The sequence below is a fragment of the Macrotis lagotis genome, chromosome X (assembly GCF_037893015.1).
Source record: "Macrotis lagotis isolate mMagLag1 chromosome X, bilby.v1.9.chrom.fasta, whole genome shotgun sequence".
Taxonomy (NCBI): Eukaryota; Metazoa; Chordata; class Mammalia; order Peramelemorphia; family Peramelidae; genus Macrotis; species Macrotis lagotis.
The window spans coordinates 292833704-292855125 of NC_133666.1; the positions used below are offsets into that span (position 1 = coordinate 292833704).

General features: G+C 39.5%; 1 protein-coding gene and 1 non-coding gene across 9 annotated transcripts in view; both read left to right on the plus strand.

Moving 5' to 3' along the window:
- Positions 1-21422, plus strand: part of PDZD2 (PDZ domain containing 2) — a 511304-nt gene that overhangs the window by 465852 nt on the left and 24030 nt on the right. For all 8 annotated transcript variants that reach the window (XM_074207985.1, XM_074207983.1, XM_074207981.1 and 5 more), the window contains 4 exons: positions 173-317; positions 3378-3428; positions 3554-7190; positions 10243-10360. In XM_074207985.1, the coding sequence (XP_074064086.1) occupies positions 173-317; positions 3378-3428; positions 3554-7190; positions 10243-10360 (3951 nt within the window). The remainder of the gene's footprint in view (positions 1-172; positions 318-3377; positions 3429-3553; positions 7191-10242; positions 10361-21422) is intronic.
- LOC141503557 (U6 spliceosomal RNA) lies at positions 21134-21240 on the plus strand. The gene has a single exon (XR_012472906.1). It is a non-coding gene; the product is annotated as a U6 spliceosomal RNA (small nuclear RNA).

Genomic DNA, 21422 nt, shown 5'->3' on the forward strand with positions numbered 1-21422 from the left:
ACTTCTGAGTTGAACAGTATGCTAAAAACTTTTTTAATTATCTTGGTTCATTAATTTGACAGTCTTAACCCCCCTTATAACTTTGTATAATTTCTGTGTACCATGAATGTTTTTTCCCTAATGATTGTTTTCTGAGAGTAATTTAAATGACTTCTGGTTGTAATTGTGCTAGGAAGCCACAGGACTGCTAAATGTTGGAGATGAGATTGTTTCTATTAATGGTGCTCCAGTCAACTCCTTGTCTTGCCAGGAGACTTGTCATGTTATAAAGAACTTGCCCATGGCCCTGACTTTGGTAGTACAACGACCAACATCTGGTAAGATGGTTTCATTTGTATATAAGTAAGGAAGGGGGTGATGGTAATAGCAATAGTATAAGCCACTTTTTGAACTAAGAAGTTGTATTTATTAACTGTCAATTCATGAGTAATTTTAATCTAACATTGGATATATTAATTTTCATTCAGTAGGCAGCATTTATTGGTCACCCTTTGTGTCAAGAGTACCATAGTGAGATATGAAAGCAAAGAATATATATGTATGTATGTACATACATATATATGTCTACAGATATATATACATATATGCATAAATATGTGTGTATGCTTTAAAAAAAAAGCTGCTCATACAAAATGTTTCAGTTTCATATGCAGTTCTCTTTTTCTGTTCTTTCATGTGGAAATATCCAAAACTACTGATATGTCATTTTTATGGTAATGAAGAAGAAAAAGGATTGAATCTGTAGTATATAGTAATCCTAAATCTAGAGTTAGAAGGAACCTTAGAATTTATACTACAATACCTTCACTTTGTAAGTGAAGAAATTAAGCCCATAGAGATTAAGTACACTTGATTTCAAGGTCACAGAGGTAAAACACATCAGAGACAGGAATCACACCCTGGTTCTCTGACCACAGCCCTTTATAATGTGAAATAGAATCCTATATTTTTATAAAACTTGATTTTAAAAATGTATTTCAAATTGTATGATTATCAGAAGTATAGTTTTAAAAGTTCACAGAGTTTATTTGGCATCTCTACCACTTCATTTTCTGTGTCTGATCAGTTTTAGAAAGGCAGATCCAACAAATAATGATGTCCACCTGCCAAACTGGATTGAGACAGTGGTCTAGTGGAGGGAGAGCAGAATGCAAAGTCAGGATATTTGAACATAAAACTGAAATCTACTAGACATAATTTCCTAATTTTTTCAAATATATATATATATATATATAATATATATATATAATTATCAAGTAAATTTTCTCCCTACTCCTTCCCTCCTTACTTTAGAGATGACTACCATTAGACACAAATAGGTATATTTATGTAAACTTGGTCTATACATAACTTCTATTTATCATTTATTTCTCTGGTTGTAGATAGTGCCTTTCTATATATGAACTTTAAAATTAATTTGGATATTTATAATGGTCATTTTTCATGTATTTCTTTTTGTTTATGTTTTGCAAGGCAGAGGGTTTAAGTAACTTGCCCAAGGTCACACAGCTAATTATTAAGTGTCTGAGTTGAATTTGAACTCAAGCCCTCCTGACTTGGTTCTCTGTCCACTGTGCCACCTAGCTGCCCCTGGAGTCATTTTTAAAGCAATATTTCTGTTATTGTATACAATGTTCTCTTAGATTTGTTCATTTTGCTCTTCATTATCATGTTCAAGTCTTTCCATGTTTTTCTAAAATCATTGAGCTCATCATTTCTTATAGCATGATAGTATTCCATTTAGCAATGGCTTTTTTTAGTTGTGTTATATTGAATATACTTTTCTTCATAGCTCAGGGTCAATATTATTAGGCCTTGTTCAAAACTCTAATATAATTATTTTTCTGTTTTTTTTCCTATTGCTGTCAGTTCTCATTTTTGCTGATAGCATGTCTGGGTCTTATTTTTTTTGTATCAAATCTCCTGGAAAGAAGAAAAAAATTAGCCACATTTATTAGAATTGTATATTAATTGAAAGTCATCAGAATAATCTGCAGATTTCTATGTCTCAGTAAAGTTTTAATACATTAGTGGCCAGCCTTTGTGACAGCAGTCCAGAAGCCTCCGATGCTTACTTCCAGCTTCTCATGCAGTTGAGGTTCCCAGAAATTGGACTTCCAGATAAGTGGCAATATTTCTTTCTTTCTTCAGAATAATTAATTGCCAATATCTTGAACATGAATTACCCTCACCCCCCAAATAAGTAGCAGTTACAGTAAGCCTTTGTTAACAGCTTGCCTTGTTGTCAAATGTTTTGGTTAAAAATGTTCCTAACAGGGTAATTTAGGTTTACCCAGAGGAAACATGTTTCTCTCATTATTCTTTTTGAAGCTCCAGCCATGATATATTAAAGAGAGATATGTTCTTGAATGTTCTCTGGATGATTAACTCAGTCTATAAGGATCAAATTTTTTGCTAGTTTATAAATAAATACAGGACTTGGCTATGCAAACCTTAAGAGAAGGAGCAGTTCTAGATTTTCCTGAGTTGAGGTTTTAGCTCATTAATTATCATTCTTTTTTTAATATTTAAATCTTTTTTGGATAATTGTCTTTTTGAAATCAATACTTCCTTGTGTTTTATTTTTTATTGATGACTGTTTTTTCCTTAATGTCACTCACTTGCCTTTAAATTTCTGCCCCTTGAATCATCTTTCCACTTTAAAAACATAGTATAAAGAACAAAATTAACTTTTTTCTTCATTGAGGGTCACCATTTTGAATATCATCTTGAGGTCATTCAGATTTATAAAGTTGTTAGGCCCTATAATAGATGATCCCAGATTGCTATACTTCTGAGTTCTTGCGTCTGCTTTTGTAGTCCATCCCTATGTGTCTTGTCTCACAGATCCCATTCGGTGGGCCTGCAATACACATAAGCAAACTTCTTAAAATTTTAAGTCGATTTTGAGTGAGGGCATGTAAGACTCTCCTATAAGTAAGATATTTGCATGGATTATTTTTTAAAACTTTTATTTGTTTTCTCTAATTTTTAGTTGTAGGGAAGGGAGGGAAGAGAACAAATGAGTTTTAAACACCTACTCAATTCCAGGCTCTTTGCTAAGTGCTTTCCAGATGTTATTTTAATTTGAGCCTCATAACAACAAAAGTGTTGTGAGACTTAAATGAGGTGATATGTACGGGGCCTTTAGCATTCTTATAGGGCCAAGTACATTTCTGCTGTTATTTTTTAAATTAATTCTGTTAGGCAAAGGGAAATTTACAGAGAAGATAGTCCAAAGTTGTATTCTCTAAAACTAGGATTTATTTTTCTTTTAATTTATGTTGGGGAATTTTAGAGCTTATAGTTAGAATTATGGATTTTCAAAGCTGGAAAAGACATTAAGAGTTCATTCATCCAACTGCTTCATTTTACAGATAAGGAAACTCAAACCCAAAGAGGAATAGTGATTTACCCAGCATCACAAGGTAAATAATACATAGCAGAAGGATTCAAAATTCAATATTTTCTCAACTGTTTGAAGGTTGACCTCTGTTTACTGCCAAAGCCCTCCCTCACTCCATCTTTTCTTCCCTTTTATTTCTCTAAACAGCTATGGATAGCTCACAGGTCCACCTAGACTCACCAAGGGACAAGGAGCTGATTAATTCTGATCCCAGGGGAACTTTGGCCACCAACAGAGAAACCCACTCAAAAGGAGCTCCAAGCTCTGAAACAGAGGGAACTCTGCAATCTGGTCCCATACTGCCATCTACTGTCAGCACCAAAGAATTGCAAATAGGTCATGGATTAAGAGTTGATTCTGAGGTGCCAGTGACTGAGATTGACAGCATCATCAGTGAGCTAGAAGCTTGTGAGGGAAGATCTGAGGCTCCTCCAAAAACAGATGTCCCATGTGAGGGAGGATCTCAGAGACGCTCTTGGGCAAGAGGCAGGAACTCCTACCAAGAAGAGAGCACAGTTAATCAAGACTCACCTCAAAGGATAAACTGTGCACCTTCCCCTCCTCAATCTCAGTGGACCTCTCATTTTTCAGTTTTGGATTCAATTAATCCAGGAAAGCATTTTACTGTGAATAAAAACTGTTTGAGTAGTTATTCTAGAAATTTTAGCAGCTTACATGAAGACACCTTGTCCTCACTTGGTCAGGGTGAAGCTGACACCACTGAGCCATCACCAAAGTCTATGTATGGAGCTGATGAGGATTCACATTCAGACCCAGAGTCTCTTAGAGAAGCTTCACCCACTTCTATCAGTGATAGCAAGCCTTCTGGTCTACCATCTTGTTCTTCTCAGACACACAACGGCACAGAGTCAGATGAGGAGCAAGTTGAAATTTGTTGCATGAATACTCACCCAAAGTCACACTCTCAGGTGATGCAGCGACCCACCACCACTACTACTGTCAATCCACATTCCTGGGCTCCATCTTACCCAGCAGTAGCCAAAGTTTTGCCATTAGAAAGTACTGTTAAAAGGGGTTTACAGACAACCCCAGGTGCAACACCTCCCTTTGGCTTAGAAAAGCCTATAATTCCCAATTCTTACCAGCAGGCAAATACTGGCAAACCAGTTCATTTGGATTCACTTCCTTCCTCCCATTTGAGTAAGGGCTCTCAGGAGAGGTCAACATTTTCAGATGTAAACACTCCAAAGGAATGCAGAGCTTTACACATAGAAGGGAAAATGCAAGAAACCTGCACTGACAAAGCTCTAGAATCTGATGAGTCTTCCAGAGGCAGTGGCCTTGTACACAAGCCCCCAATCCCTTTTGGCAGCCCTAAATTGGTCAATGGCCATGAGCACAATAAATCCCATTGCAAAAAACAAGAAGCAACCCTTAAAGCAGTTATTAGTCACAGATGTGCTCAATTATCTTTAAATCCAGGCTCATCTAATAATGAAGAATGTGATTTAACTAGCCTTCACATCTCTGAAAGTCAGGACTTGGGGGACTTGCGACAAGGGCCAGAAAAAATGGTTAGGAGTCATTTTCTGGCCCAATACAAAGATCCAGGTAAAATTAATCATAATATTCAAAGCAGGAATGAAAAGGAGCAATGTGTAGCCATAACAAAAAGTTCCCACACTAAAACTCACCCTCCCAGCAGAAACCATGTTAAGGCAGTCACTACTCTGCACAGTCCTTCATCTCAACCAAAATTGAATCCTGAAACAAAGGGACCAACACCCAAAAGTTTTATGGAAACAATTCTCAATAACAATCACAAACCTAGGGCAGGGTCAAAGCTGAAAGGCCTCAGCATCAAAAGCAAAAACAAAACCAGCACAGAGAACTCTAGTGCTATTCAAAGTTGCATGGCCAGTGGAACTGAGCAGAGAAAAGCCTTTGCTTCACCTCAAATCTCTCCCAAAACCCTGTCGAAGAGAGTGTTGGGATCTCGCAGCATTGCTGTCCATGGAGAACAAGAGAAAAGTTGTCCCATGGCTCCCAAATCTCCTACATATGGACAAGAGAATAAATTAGCCTTGAATGTGTCTAGGACACTGAATTCCTCAATGTCAGATGGAAGTATCCCTATGACTCAGAACACAAATGAAACTAGAGTCCTTGAACGAAATGAATTTGGCCTTTCCAACCCAAAAGAAGCAACAATGGTCTCAACTCTTTCCAGTGGGTTTGGTGAAAAGGGGAGCAAGATAGCTACTGGAGAGTCTCAAGACAGAATGAACCAGGTAAAAATAATTGCCATCTCTTCTGAAAGAAACCCTAAAAGCCCAGCTGGTGACAAGTTAGTTGAAAGTGACCAAGGAGGGCTCTCTGCCCACAAAAAAGGTGACAGCAAGCTTTGCCACAGAAGAGTAGAGCTATCCCCAAGTCACCCACTATCTCCAACTTCTCACTCCATTCAGGAAGATCCCCAAGAAGGACAAGAAATACAAAGAAGTTTCATTGAAGTAAGACTCTCTTCCTCTTCCTCCTTCTTCTTGCCCATGTGTCCTTCTTCACCTCTGCCTGCAGAGAAGACAGCTTATAACCAGACGAGAATGAGCCAGATGTCTGAACCTCCTAGAAACTCCAAAAATGTCATCACTTTGAATGATGGTCCCTACTGCACCCCAAGGCCGGTGACAAGAACTTATTCCATGCCGGCCCAACTTGCAAGTCATTTTGGAGGGGAGACCCACTCTGAATCATGTGCAGGACACTCTGTTCAGGACAGCCAGAATTCTGTGGCAGATGAGAAATGTGTTTGTATCCCTGAGACAAGACTATTCAAAGGTAGCCTTTTTGGCCAAGTTAATGGACAGGGTATACAAGGAGGAAAACGACTGTCAGAACCTTCCCAGAGTATCCCCAAAACAGACCAGGGAGGTGCTAGTCCCCCTGGTATCCAGGACACCAACTGCCTTGTCACAGATAGAATAAAGTCCACTAGAAGACATTACTACTATGAACTAAACTGGCCCCATGAACCTACCTCATCTTTTTCTGTGAAACAGAGGATCAAATCTTTTGAGAATCTTGCCAGTTTTGACAGGCCCATAGTGAAGTCCATTGATTTTCCTTCAGCAGTATCCATGAACTCCAAACCTCCTATTGGGAGGAGATCATCAGGTACTATATCTTCAGGTACTCCCAGCAATTCAAGTGACACCATGAGGTCCTTACGCCGAAGCTTGAGCTCGTGTGGTGAAAACCAGAATGAAAACATTTCATTGGCCCCCCAGCTAAACAAATCACCATCAACTATGACTCTCTTAGTTTCTCCACCAAATCCAGTGGAAACCAAAAGGCAGAGCCCTAGTTTGGACCGAAAGAAGTTACTTGATTCTGCAGTGAGTTGTAATCCAACTGCACCCACAGCTTCTAATGTTAGGAAGAACAGGATAGCGGGAGGTCAAGCCCGACCATGTTCTTTATCTCGCTCTAAACTTAGAGAGCTGAGGGCTTTGAGCATGCCTGACCTTGACAAGTTATGTGATGAAGACTATTCAGTGGAACCTGTAGCTGCTCACTTTAAAACTGAGCTGGAAATTATACCCAGGCGATCCCTTGGGCATCCAACTGAAAGCCTCTCAAACCTCGATGAAGCACCTTCCCTTTCACATTTGGCAAAAGGTCAGAGTGGGGACAGATTGTGTTCAAGGGGAAATAGTCCCTGGACTAGTGGCTCTGGGACTCCTGCTTCAGCCTCTGATGAAGACATAACAATCCAGGACAATTCAGTGGATAAGAGATCCTGTGGAAGAAGTTGGTCCATAGGGTAAGTAAGTTCTTTCTTTTCCCTTTAAAAAAAAAAATCAGGTCAGTTAGTTGGTGCTTTGGATAGAGTGCCAGACCTGTAGAGGACCTGAGTTCAAATACAGTTTTACTGTATTTGAACTTAGTAGCTGTGCGACCCTGGACTAGTCACTTAATCCTGTTTACATCAGTTTCTTCATCTATAAAATGACTTGGAGAAGGAAATGGCAAATCACTCCAGTATCTTTGCCAATAAAACCCTAGATGGGGTCATGAAACGTCAGACATGACTGAACAACAACAATAAAAATCTATTTTATTTACTGATGTCTTGCTTTCTTTTAAAAATAAAAGAAAAAAAAATCTTCAGAAATGCCTTTGTATTCTCAGAACCTACAATGTACCTAGCACCCAGAAAAAAAATGCTTGTTGACATGACTTGCATGGAGATTTTTTCTTCTGAAAAGTTATTTTTAAGATGGAATTAATTGTAAACTGTTACCTAACAAAGGACATTTTTGGGCAGAGGGCAGAATGTGAAAAGGGAAGGGAATGGATACAGCCCAAGTTAAAAATTCGTAAGCCTATAGAGCAGAACTGAGGACAGTGGAACATGGTTTCTAAGAGGGAGGCAGGGAATTCCTAAGTATTAGCTATTTGGGAAGGGAACTACCTGGGAATATATTGAGTTCTCATTTTTGTAGGTTTTCAAGGAAAGCCTGGATGACAAGTAGTCAGGAATATTTTAGAGGGGATTCTTGTTCAGGTGCAGGTTAAAAGCTAGATGGTCCCTGAGGTCTTTTACTACTAAAAGAAGAAGACTAATACTCAACAAGGACATTTATCCTTTCCCTCCTATTATTTCACATAGTTCTAAAAATATTGGAGAGAACAATAAGGCAAGAAAAATAAAGGCATAAAAATGTCCTATCTTGCTGATGCTGTTATTACAGCATAAAATGGAATACAACTTCCAAACTTAGAAGACTTGAGTCCAAGTCCTGCTATTGCCACCTGGTGCCTGTCTATCCTGAACCAATGATTTGAACTCTGCTGTAGGCTACTCTCTAAGACAAAGAAAAGATGAGAATCTACATTGGTAGAGGGATGTTTCCTCATTGGGAAGCTCTCATAGCAATGAAATCACAGTTCTTGTCCATATCCCTATTCCCATGATAGATTACTTAGAATAATTTAGAGATAATTAATAGTTTCAGAAAAGTTGCAGGTTAAAAAAATAAATATATAAAAAATGAAAACATTATGTATAGGAATAACAGCTACAAAATGCATCACATACTTGGAAATTTGTTTTACCAAAGTACACTCAACCCTTTTATAGGTACAATTACAAAACACTGCTTAACTAGGGAATTCCATGAACCTGGCTACTCTGTACCAGCATAATAAAGATACAGAATTAGTACAGGGATACTTTACAGAGCTGGACAAAACAATAATAAATTTCATTTGGAAGAGCAAAAGATAACAAATAGAAAGAAAAATAATAAAAAAGTAGGAATGATGGGTAAATAATATTTCAAAAGCTCAAATTATATTCTAAAACAGAAATCATCAAAACTATTTTGGTACTGGCTAAAAATTGAAAAGATGATAGAGCATTGAAACAGTAGAGAAAGAATTATCAGAAATAAATTCACTCAATAATTCAGTACTTAATGAAATCCCAAATATAAAATATCTAGGAAAGGATCTTCTTTTTGTCATAAATTACTGACAAAACCAGAAAACAGTATGATGAAAATTTGGTTTAAACTAATACCTTACAGAATGTATTACAATAAATTCCAAATATATATGTACTCTGAATATTAAAAACCACACCATGATACAATTAGATTTTTTAGCATATGATTAACAAGAGAATGAATTCCTAATCAAACAAAGGAGAGAGGTAATGATAAAAGATAAATATTTTTGGTCACATGAAATTGAAAAGTGTTTGATTGAAAATTAATGCAACAAAAATAAAGGAATTAGTGTACTGGGGGAAATTTTTCATTTATCTTATAAGGTTCTGATTTTTAAGATGTCTAGAAAACTAACTGAAACATTTAAGAACAAAAGTTATTCTCCCATAGGTCAGTGGTCAAAGGATATGAAAAAATAGTTTTTAAAAGAAGAAATTCATACAATAACCATATGAAATAGTTCCAAAAATTGTCAAAGTTGACAGAAGAGTCATCATTGCAGGATTTGGCAGAAAAACAACCAATGAATTGTTAAAGCTATTCTGGAAAACAGTTTGGAATTATGTGAAGGAAGTGGCTGTAATATTCATATCCTTTGACTAGAAATTCTACTACTGGGCATATACCTAGCTGATAAAAAGGGGTCCCCAAACATAACAAAATATTTCCAGCATCACTTTTTTAGAGACAAATAGCAGGAAACAAAGTAGATGCAGGAATGGCTCTAAAGAAATTGTAGTACATGAATAAGAGAGAACAATATAAGTGGAAAAAGCAGTAACAACAAAACATTCAAAACTAAATGCTGCAAGATTTTAATGTCCGGGGTTGGGAAGAGAGATGGAAATGTACCTCTCTCTGCTTTGCAGAACTGGGAGAATCTGGGGTTGGAATATGTGTATAATGGATGTCAAAGGTTTGTTTTTTGTTGGGGCTAAGCTCTTTTAATTCCCCCCTCCCCTTTTTTAATCCTCTTTTTATGAAGGCAGATTGTCTGGAGAGAAAGAAAAAAGGGATATATTGAGAAATAGATAATTGAAAAACAGAAGTTGTCAGTAAAATATGTTTTCAAAAAAGCAGTGACCCCCTAAGTGAAAAACTTCAATGAAATAACAATGAAACCTGCAGTAACTGAGTTTTAAGGCAGGAGAGTAACACAAGGAACAATCCATTTCTTAGGAACTAGGAGTTATCCTTTAGCATTTGTGTTGTTAAGGTAGAAGGTACTCCTTTCTCTGTGCTATGATATTTATGAAAATAAGAAAACATCATTTACCTTATAAGAAGAGAAATGCATCTAAATAAGGTAGGAGAGAATGTTTTACTTAATGTTGCTTCATTAAATCTGTTTTTCCATCTTAGTTTGGATCAACTTTCAATCTCATCCCTGGATCAGCAAAAACTACAGTCTGTTTTGTCATCAGTGGGGTCAAAATCTGATATCTTGACCATTATTCGAGAAGTCAAAGCACAAGCAGAGGTAAATAAAATTCAGTGATTTTAACTGACACTGAGGGGTGGTGTAGAATAGTTATCCTACAGAAAATTTCATTTACTCTTTATAATTTTCATTCATTCATTCAACAAAATATATATTAAGTACCTACCCTAATGGTGCAGAGGCATCAGGCCATAGGAGAGAGAAAGCCAGCCTTGGCAACATGAAGATAGAGGCTGAGGTCCAGCCTTTGACATGTACTGGCAAGAGGACTTCACCTCTTGGAACCCTGGACAACTCTCTGTAATGATCAGCTGCTGACCTGTTGTGGTAGAGGAAATTTCCTCTCTCCTCAGTATTTCCTATCCCAGTGAAATCACAAAAGTCCATAAAAACACCATACTGCATTATAGGTGCTTGAAGAACATCTTTCCAAAGAAGGTATCTCGGCCTTCTCAAATACAATTCAAGTTCTTATAATTCATAGTTATTAATCAGTTATTGCCTTATATTATAAATATAGTGAAACCCTCTGGGGCCATTTAGATTACAACAATCTGTGTTGTCCCTACCCTCAAATGGCCCCCAATTGCTGTGTCTTCTATTAGTTGTTTTACTTTGTTGTTATTACTATATTGGCCTTGGTAGTCACCTTCCCCTTTTGTTGTGAACTTGGAAGCCAAATTGCCAATTTTATTGCAATTATGTCTAAAATAATAATAGGGTATGAATTATAGTCAAAAACATTATTTTATGAGAATAGTAAATTTTTTTCATGGTATGGTCTTTCTTGCATTGCTTATGGTTACACAAAAGTTTTTCTGTTTCTGAAACTGGATATTTAAACTGAATTCTATCAAGGAAGGTTGTCAAAAATCATAACTTTTTGGTTCCTATCCCACCTGTGATTTATCAGAGTAGTTTGTGTCCAGGTCTCTATAAAAATGCTAAAAGGTCCTCAGTTCCCCATGCAAGCACTAAGGCTATTAACATATCAACTACTGAACAAACTTTATTTCACCTAACATAAAACACAATGTACAGAAAAACTCTCTCCCCACTTAAGCTGTTGAACTGTCAAAAAGCATTCTTCCCTGGCTGTTGATTTCAGGGACATATGCAATTCTCTATATAAGAGGGTACCTCTCCCCCAACAAAAAGGGAAAATACTTGGGGTTATTAGAAAATTGACCCCTAGGGGCAGCTAGGTGACACAGTGGATAGAGCACCTGCCCTGGAGTCAGGAGTATCTGAGTTCAAATCTGGCCTCAGACATTTAATAACTACCTAGCTGCGTGGCCTTGAGCAAGCCACTTAACCCCATTGCCTTGCAAAAACACCTAAAAACAACAACAACAAAAAGAAAATTGAACCCTTTATGATGGTGAGTCTCAATTCATTAGTTTTCCAGACACATATTGCTAAACTATGATTGAGACACCCTGAAAGGAGACAAATCTAAAGGTCAATAGTCAGCTGCCTTGCCTAGACCTGTAGTTCATGTACTTCATAGATACTCTACACCATGACTTTAGCCCTTGCTTTTCCTCTGTCCTGATTCTTGATTGGTCCTGAGGCTTGCCTGCTTGGTTCAGGAACTCTCCTTCTCTCCAGAGTCTGTGTTCCAGAATAATTCCAAATATCTAGGAACTCCTTCATTGCTTCCTTTTGCCTCTGGCTGTTATTTTTGTAGTCCTGTAGTCTTTTTTTTTTTTTTTTAGGTTTTTTGCAAGGCAAATGGGGTTAAGTGGCTTGCCCAAGGCCACGCAGCTAGGTAATTATTGTCTGAGACCGGATTTGAACCCAGGTACTCCTGACTCCAGGGCCGGTACTTTATCCACTGTGCTACCTCGCCCCCCCAGTCCTATAGTCTTCTACTGGTTCTGCCTTTCAGTTCTGGTTCTGCCTTTCTTTTAAAGAACATGTCCAAGTATTTGGTTTGGATATCTGAACAGCCATAACTCAGTCATCTTCAAATGTAGTGTTAATGTAGATGATTCCATCTTGCATAGTCCTTTTCAGTTTCACAATAGAGGCTTTGTCCTTTAATGAGACTTGTTAATTATGGTCACCTTCTTCACATCTTGGCTCTTAGTGATGAACCTGAGTTGTTGAGATCTTGGAGATCATCCAGTTCTACCCATTATCAGACCAAAAATCTCAAAATCCCAATAAGCAATCACTATCTTTGAATTGGCAGGGAGTATTGGACAACAAGCATTTCAGTTTGGCTTAGATGTAGAATTTGAGGGCAGGAGAGTAACTTGTAATTGTACTGGAAAGATAGCTCAAAATCAGAGTGTAAAGGATTTTAAATAACAGAAGAGTCTGCATTTGAGGTGGCATAGTGGAATCAGGAGATCCTGAGTTCAAATTCAGCCTCAAGACAGATACTAGGGTGGAGCCAAGATGGCAACATGAAGGAATTGAGTCTTAGGAGCTCTCTGATAAAAACTCATAAACTAAGGACTCTAACTAAAGGAGTCTCAGCTCACAGCAGTGGGGCAGTCTCCTGAGCTGCACCCCGGGGAGCACCGGCACAAAGTGGGGGAACAGCGGGGGACCTCTGCCAGAGGGAGCATGTGGAGCCCAGCCCTCAGGGCACACAACCAGCAGCTTGGTCTTTCCCCAGCCCTGATCCAGGAAACAGAAGTGGCTGAGCTGGTAAGCAGGAGCCCCCAGGGCATGAGCCCATTGAGCTGAGGGAGGAGAGTGAAGAGAGAGAGAGAGAGAGACTGCCCAGCTCTGTCCTCTGCCTCTGGAACAGGACTCTGGGGCTCTGACCACATTCAGATCCTGATCCCAGTCTAGGCCCCCCATAGAACAACAGGGCCCCCCCACCTCGGCCCCGTGGCAGAGGGGGGCGCTTATGTTCATTCACAGACCAGGAGGGAGGACAGAACCTCACACACTGAGACCCTTGTGGGAGTATCCCAAAAGCTCAGGAAGCACCCCCAAAAAAACAGGCTTAGGCTGGGAAAATGAACAAGCAAAGAAATAAGAGGAAGACCATTGAGAAATATTTTGCAAATGAGCCCAAGAAGGATCAAAATACTCAGTCTGAAGATGAGGAAGCACAAGCTCCTACATCTAAAGACTCCAAGAAAAAACAGAAATTGGGCTCAGGCTATGATAGAGCTCAAAAAAGACTTTGAAAATCAAATGAGGGAGTTGGAAGAAAAACTGGGAAAAGAAAGGAGAGAGATGCAGGAAAAACATGAAAATAAAGTCAGCAGCTTAGTCAAGGAAATCCAAAAAAATGCTGAAGAAAATAGCATGCTAAAAAACAGCTTAGGTCAAATGGATAAAACAGTTCAAAAAAGTTATTGAGGAGAAGAATGCTTTAAAAAGCAAAATTGGCCAGATGGAAAAAAGAGATAAGAAAACTCTCTGAGGAGAATAAATCTTTCAGACAAAGAATAGAATTCAGGGAGATTGATGAATTTACCAGAAATCAGGAATCAATACTTCAAAACCAAAAAAATGAAAAATTAGAAGAAAATGTGAAATATCTCATTGAAAAAACATCTGATATGGAAAACAGACTTAGGAAAGATCATTTGAAAATTATTGGAATACCTGAAAGTCATGATCAGGAAAAGAGCCTTGACATCATTTTCAAAGAATTACTACAGGAAAATTGTCCTTAAATCCTAGAAGCAGAGGGCAAAATAGAAATGGAGAGAATCCACCGATCCCCCCCCACCCCGAAAGAAATCCCAAAACACCAACCCCTAGGAATATTATAGCCAAGTTCCAGAACTCTCAAGTCAAAGAGAAAATATTACAAGCAGCCAGAAGGACACAGTTCAAATATTGTGGAGCTGCAGTCAGGATCACACAGGACTTAGCAGCAGCTACATTGGAAGCTTGTAGGGCTTGGAATACAATATACCGGAAGGCAAAAGAGCTTAGAATGCAGCCAAGAATGAACTACCCAGCAAGGCTGAATGTCCTCTTCCAGGGAAAAAGATGGACTTTCAATGAACCAGGGGAATTTCAAAGGTTCCTTTTGGAATGGCCAGAGCTGAACAGAAGGTCTGATCTTCAGATACAGGACTCAAGTGAAGCATGGAGATTGGAGGAGAGGGGGGAAATATGAGGGACTTAATGAGGATGAACTGCATGTATAGAAAAATGATACTGATAATATTCATATGAACCTTCTCAGTTAACAGAGCAGGTAGAGAGAGCATTTATAGTTGAAGCACAGGAGAAAGCTGAATTCGAAGATAAAATATGGGGTAAAAATGGAGTCAATAGAAAAAAAAGGAAAATGGAATGGGAGAAAGAAAAAGGAGAGGGGGAATAGTCCAAGATATTTCACATAATAAGATTTTTTTTATTACAATGAGCTATTGCAATGATATGGAAGAGGGGAGGCAAGGGGGAATGAGGGAACCTTTGCTCTCATCAGAGGTGGCTAGGAGAGGAAACAGCAAATATACTCAATGGAGTATAGACATCTGGAGTAAGAAGGAGGGGGGAGCAGGGGGAAGGGGTGGGGATGTGAATAAAGGAGGAGAGGTTGGACCATGGGGGGACAGTGTTCAGATATAACACATTTTCTTTTTTACTTCTTGCAAGGGGCTGGGATTGGATGGCCTGCCCAGGACCATAGGGCCAGGTGGATTCTGGGCCTAAGGGGTGGTATGGGGGCTCAGGGCTTCTTGGCCCCAGGACCAGGGATCTGTCTGCTGCACTACTCAGCGACCCTATAGCAGAGTCAGAGTGAAAGGAGAGAGAAAATACACGGTATTTGAGAGAGAAAGTACACGGTAGTGGAGAAATAAGAAAGGAGGGAGTTGGGATCAGCAATGACAACGTTGGAAAAATATGGAAGTAACTTTTGTGATGGACTTATAAAGAATGTGATCCACTCACGACAGAGTTGATGGTGTTGGAACAAAGACTGAAGCACATTTTTTGTTATTATTATTTGGGGGAGGGTGCAGGGCAAGTGGGGCTGCGTGGCCTGCCTGGAGCCACATAGCAGAATGATCTTTGGGTGTCTGGGGCCGGATTCGGACCCAGGTGCTCCTGGCTCAAGGGCCAAGGCTCTGTCTGCCACCCAGCCACCCCTACTATTATTACTATTTTATTTTATTTTGGGTCCTTTTTTTTCTTTCTTCTTTTTGGTTTTTGCAGGGCAGTGGGGAATCAGGTGGCTTGCATGTCACATGGCTGGGTGATTATTGGGTTTATGAGGGTGGATATGGACTCGGGTGCTCCTGGCTCCAGGGCTGGTGCTTCGTCCATTGTGCCACCTGGCCATACCTACAATTATTACTATTATTTTTTTTAATTTTAATTTTTTTTCTTTCCCCTTTACTTTTTCACCCAAGCAAGTCTGTCTATATTCATGGTGGGAGCGGTATTTTGTTTACTTGTAAACAAGTATATTTTATTAATGTAAAAAAAAATATTTGTACGAAATGAGAATAAAAAAATTAGAAAATAAAAAAAAGACAGATACTAGCTGCATGACTCTAGTTAAGTCACTTTTAACCTCTGTTGACTTCAGTTTCTTCAGACATAGAAAGGGAAAATAAGAACATCTATCTCCTAGGGTTGTTGGATGGATCAAAAGAGATAATATTTGTAAAGTACACTCTTGATAAATGATTATTTCCTTTCTTGAGCTTGGTGGTGGTAAGGAAGTACTAAAGTTCCTGAAGGAAAGGAACGACATGTTTTCACCCTCACTTTAGAAATGTCCCTTTGACTGCTGTGATTGGCAGAGGTATCAAACTCAGAAACTTGGTTATGGGGAGGACAGATTGGTGGAGGATAGATTAGAGAGGAAAGAGTTAGATGCCTTCAGAAACCAATTGGCTATTGCACGAATCAAGACAAAAGTTGAACTAGAGTGGTAACTAGGTGAGTAGAGAGAATGGAGAAAGATGTTAAGAGATGGGATAGATAGAATCAACAAGCTATGTGACTCTGATGCCTAGCAAGTAAACATTCAATGGAATAACTGGGGCAGAAGACCAAGATCAAAGGGGAGCCAGTAGTACAGTCATTCTTTTTTTTTTTCTTTCTTTTTTTAGGTTTTTGCAAGGCAAATGGGCTTGCCCAAGGCCACATAGCTAGGTAATTATTAAGTGTCTGAGGCCATATCTTTACTCAGGTCCTCCTGACTCCAGGGCCGGTGCTCTATCCACTGTGCCACCTAACCACCCCAGTTCAGTCATTCTTAACCTGTTTCTGCCCAGTGGACTGATAACAGCAAGTATACTAGCCATCAACTACAACTTGTAACCACACATAAACCTCCAAAACTCAAACTTTCAGAGCTCAGACGAGAAGGTGAGAAATAGACTTGTTACCAAATCTCCCAAATTTTGGAAGCATGGAAAGTTTGCAGGTCCTTACAATGAGTTGTGAAAGAAGAAGGGTTTCAAAGGACAGCTACTCAAGGCTAAATATCTTTCCTGGAAGTGCATAGAGCCTAAGACTAACATCCCAGGAGACTGGGAAATGAGCAAATAACAACCACAAAGAACCTCACCATAAAGAGTTATGATGATAGAGAAGCTTAAGATATAAAAGAAAATGATTTTAAAACCATTATGAGGAAATCTTCAGAAAAAGAAATGCTGTTTGGACACAAGTTCAGTAAAAATTTCTGGGAGAGTTAAAGCAATAAGTTTTTTAAAGCGTTAAAGACCATTTTTAAAATATTCTCATTTTGTACAAATAATGTTTTTTATACATTAATAAAATATTCTTGTTTAAGAGTAAACAAAATACCCCCTCCCCTCCAAAAAATATACTCGCTTGAGCGATAAAGGGGAGAGAAAAAATTAAAATTAAAAATAATAGTAATAATTGTAGGTATGGCCAGGTGGCACAGTGGACAGAGCACCAGCCCTGGAGCCAGGAGCACCCAAGCCCATATCCGTCCCCATACACCCAACAATCACCCAGCTGTGTGATATGCAACCCACCCCTACCCCACTACCCTGCAAAAACCAAAAAAAAAAAAAAAGAAGAAAAGAAAAGACCCAAAATAAAATAAAATAGTAATAATATTAAGGGCAGCTGAGTGGCAGACAGAGCACTGGCCCTTGAGCCAGGAGCACCCAGGTCCAAATCCAGCCTCAGACACCCAACGATCACTCTGCTATGTGGCCCCAGGCAGGCCACCCAGCCCCATTTGCCCTGCACCCCCCCCCCAAACAATAATAATTAAAAATGTGCTTCAGTCTGTGTTCCAACACCACCAACTCTGTCACGGGTGGATAACATTCTTTATGATAAATCCATCACAAAAGTTACTTCCATATTTTTTCCACCGTTGCTATTGCTGACCACAACTCCCTCCTTTCATATTTCTCCACTACCATGTACTATATTTTCTCTCTCCTTTCACTGACTCTGATGTAGGCTAGCTGAGTGGTGCAGCAGACAGATCCCTGGCTCTGGGGCCATACCCGAGCCCCCATACCACCCCTTAGGCCCAGCATCCACCTGGCCCTATGGTCCTGGACAAGCCATCCAAGCCCAGCCCCTTGCAAGAAGTAAAAAAGAAAATGTGTTACATCTGACCACTCTCCCCCCATGGTCCATCCTCTCCTCCTTCATTCACATCCCCACCCCTTCCCCCTGTCCCCTCCCTCTCCTTCTTACTCCAGATGTCTATACCCCATTGAGTATATATGCTGTTTCCTCTCCTAGCCACCTCTGATGAGAGCGAAGATTCCCTCATTCCCCCTTGCCTTCCCCCCCTTCCATATCATTGCAATAGCTCATTGTAATAAAGAAAAATCTTATTATATGAAATATCTTGGCCTATTCCCCCTCTCCTTTTTCTATCTCCCATTACATTTCCCTTTTTTCTATTGACTCCATTTTTACCCCATATTTTATCTTTAAATTCAGCTTTCTCCTGTGCTTCATCTATAAAAACTCCTTCTACCTGCTCTGTTAACTGAGAAGGTTCATATGAGTATTATCAGTGTCATTTTTCTATACAAGAATACATGCAGTTCATCATCATTAAGTCCCTCATATTTTCCCCTTCTCCAATCTCTATGCTTCACCTGAGTCCTGTATTTGAAGATCAAACCTTCTGTTCAGCTCTGGCCATTCTAACAGGAACATTTGAAGTCATTGAAAGTCCATCTTTTTTGGGGCAGCTAGGTGGCGTAGTGGATAAAGCACCAGCCTTGGAGTCAGGAGTACCTTGGTTCAAATCCGGTCTCAGACATTTAATAATTACCTAGCTGTGTGGCCTTGGGCAAGCCACTTAACCCCGTTTGCCTTACAAAAAAAAAACCTAAATAAAAAGGAAGTTCATCTTTTTCCCTGGAAGAGGACATTCAGTTTTGCTGGATAGTTGATTCTCAGTTGCCTTCTAAGCTCTTTTGCCTTCCAGTATGTCATATTCCAAGCTCTATGAGCTTTTAATGTAGTTGCTGCTAAGTCCTGTGAGATCCTGATTGCAGCTCCACGGTATTTGAATTGTGTCCTTCTGGCTGTTTGTAATATTTTCTCTTTGACTTGGGAGTTCTGGAACTTGGCTATAATATTCCTTTTTTTTTGGGATCTCTTTCTCGGGGAGATCGGTGGATTCTCTCCATTTCTATTTTGCCCTCTGTGTCTAGGATATCAGGGCAATTTTCCTGTAATAATTCTTTGAAAATGATATCAAGACTCTTTTCCTGGTCATGACTTTCAGATATTCCAATAATTTTTAAATTATCTTTCCTAAATCTGTTTTCTATATCAGTTGTTTTTTTCAGTGAGATGTTTCACATTTTCTTCTAAATTTTTCAATCTTTTGGTTTTGAAGTATTGAGTCCTGATTTCTCATAAATTCATCAATCTCTCTGAGTTCTATTCTTTATGTGATGGATTTGTTTTCCTCAGAGAGCTTTCTTATTTCTTTTTTCCATCTGGCCCATTCTGCTTTTTAAAGCATTCTTCTCCTCAATAACTTTTTGAACTGTTTTATCCATTTGACCTAAGCTGGTTTTTAGCATGCTATTTTCTTTAGCATTTTTTTGGATTTTCTTGACCAAGCTGCTGACTTCATTTTCATGTTTTTCCTGCATCTCTCTCATTTCTTTTCCCAGTTTTTCTTCTGTTTCCCTCATTTGATTTTCACAGTCTTTTTTGAACTCTGTCATAGCCTGAGCCCAATTTCTGTTTTTCTTGGAGTCTTTAGATGCAGGAGCTTGTGCTTCCTCGTCTTCAGACTGAGTGTTTTGATCCTTCTTGGGCTCACAGGCAAAATATTTCTCAATGGTGTTCCTCTTTTTTCTCTGCTTGCTCATTTTCCCAGCCTGATCCTGGTTTTGGTGTGCTTCCTGAGCTTTTGGGATACTCCCACAAGGATCTCAGTGTGTGAGGCTCTGTCCTCCCTCCTGGTCTGTAAACGACCATAAGCACCCCCTTCTGCCATGGGGCTGAGGCGGGGGGGGGGGGGGGGGGGCTGCTGTTCTGTGGGGGGGGGGCCTAGACTGTGATCAGGATCTGAATGTGGTCAGAACCCCAGCGTCCTATTCCAGGGACAGAGTACAGAGCTCTGCAGTCTCTCTCTGCTCCCTCCCTAGGCTCAGTACATGAGCCCTAGGGGCTCCTGCTTACCGCCTTCTGCTTCCTGTTCCTGGATCTGGGCTGCTGTGGCCACACTGCTCGTTGTGTGCCCTGAGGGCTGGGCTTCATGTGCTTGCTCTGGCAGAGGTCCCCCACTGTTCCCCCAAGTTGTGCCCAGTGCTCCCCAGGCATAGGTCAGGAAACTGCCTCTGCTGCTGTGAGCCGCAGCTCCCAGCGCCCTGGGGCTGCCTCCAAGAGGCTGAATTTCTTTTGCTCTGGCGGGCCACCCCTGTGGTGGGCCGCCCCTCCGACCCCGGGGAGCAGAGCCTTTCTGCTCTTTTCCAGGTTGAGTAGGAGAACTGCCTCACTGGGTCCCTCTGTGGGTTCTGTCTCTCAAAAATATAGTTAGAGTCCTTAGTTTATAAGTTTTATGAGAGAGCGCCTAAGAGACGATCCTCTCTTGTCGCCATCTTGCCTCCTCCCCCTAAAGATCATTTTTAAAACAAAATGAAAGCTAGGGAAGAAAGAGAAAAAAAGAAAATTAACAGCTGAGAAAGTAAGACCCAAATCCTTATGAATCAGATAATTTCTTGAAAACCAGAACTGGTCAAATGGAAGCTAATAACTCAGTGAGACATCAAATGACAAAAAAGAATCATAAGTCTGAGAAAAATGGAAGAAAAATGGAATTATCTGTCAGGAAATACAACTTACCTGAAAAAATAAAGGAGAAATAATTTAAGAATCACGAGACTATCTGAAAGCCATGAACAAAAAAAGTTTAGATAGCAGATTTTAGAAAATCAGAAGATTGTTCAGATATTTTAGAATGAGAGAATTCATTGGACATTTCCTGAAGGAAACCCCAAAATGAAAACTCTCTGGAATATTATAGCCAAAGTCCAGAGTTCCTAGGTCAAAGATAATGTACTATAATTGACCAGAAAGAAAGAATTGAAGTACTAAGGAACTTTAGTCAGTGTCACACAAGATTTATCAGTGTATAAAGCAGCAAAGATATTCCAGAAAGCAAAATATCTAGACTTACAACCAAGAATAACCTGTTTGAATCCTACAGGAGGGAAAAATAGATCTTTAATGAAAGGGAGGATTTAACTTGGTAGTTTTTTTACTTTTTATTTTATTTCATTTTATTTCCTCCCCCATAACATACAAAAACAAGTTTCAATATTCATTTCCAAAATCTTGAGTTCCAAATTATCTCCCTTCCTCTCAACTGACTCCCCTCACATTGAGAACGCAAGTTATGTGCTTGCTTCGGCAGCACATATACTAAAATTGGAATGATACAGAGAAGATTAGCATGGCCCCTGTACAAGGATGACACGCAAATTCGTGAAGCATTCCATATTTTTTACTGAAGAAACTAACTCTACTTTTTGGCCAAAGCTTTGAAAGTACTGTGGGCCAGGGTTCAGAATCCTATACCTACAAATTTAGGGTGTGCTGGGAAGTTGGCAACAACAATAACTCTGGGGCTGGATTGGTGCAGGTCAACTTGAAAACTAACAAGGAGACGACAGTAGGGAGAATTAAT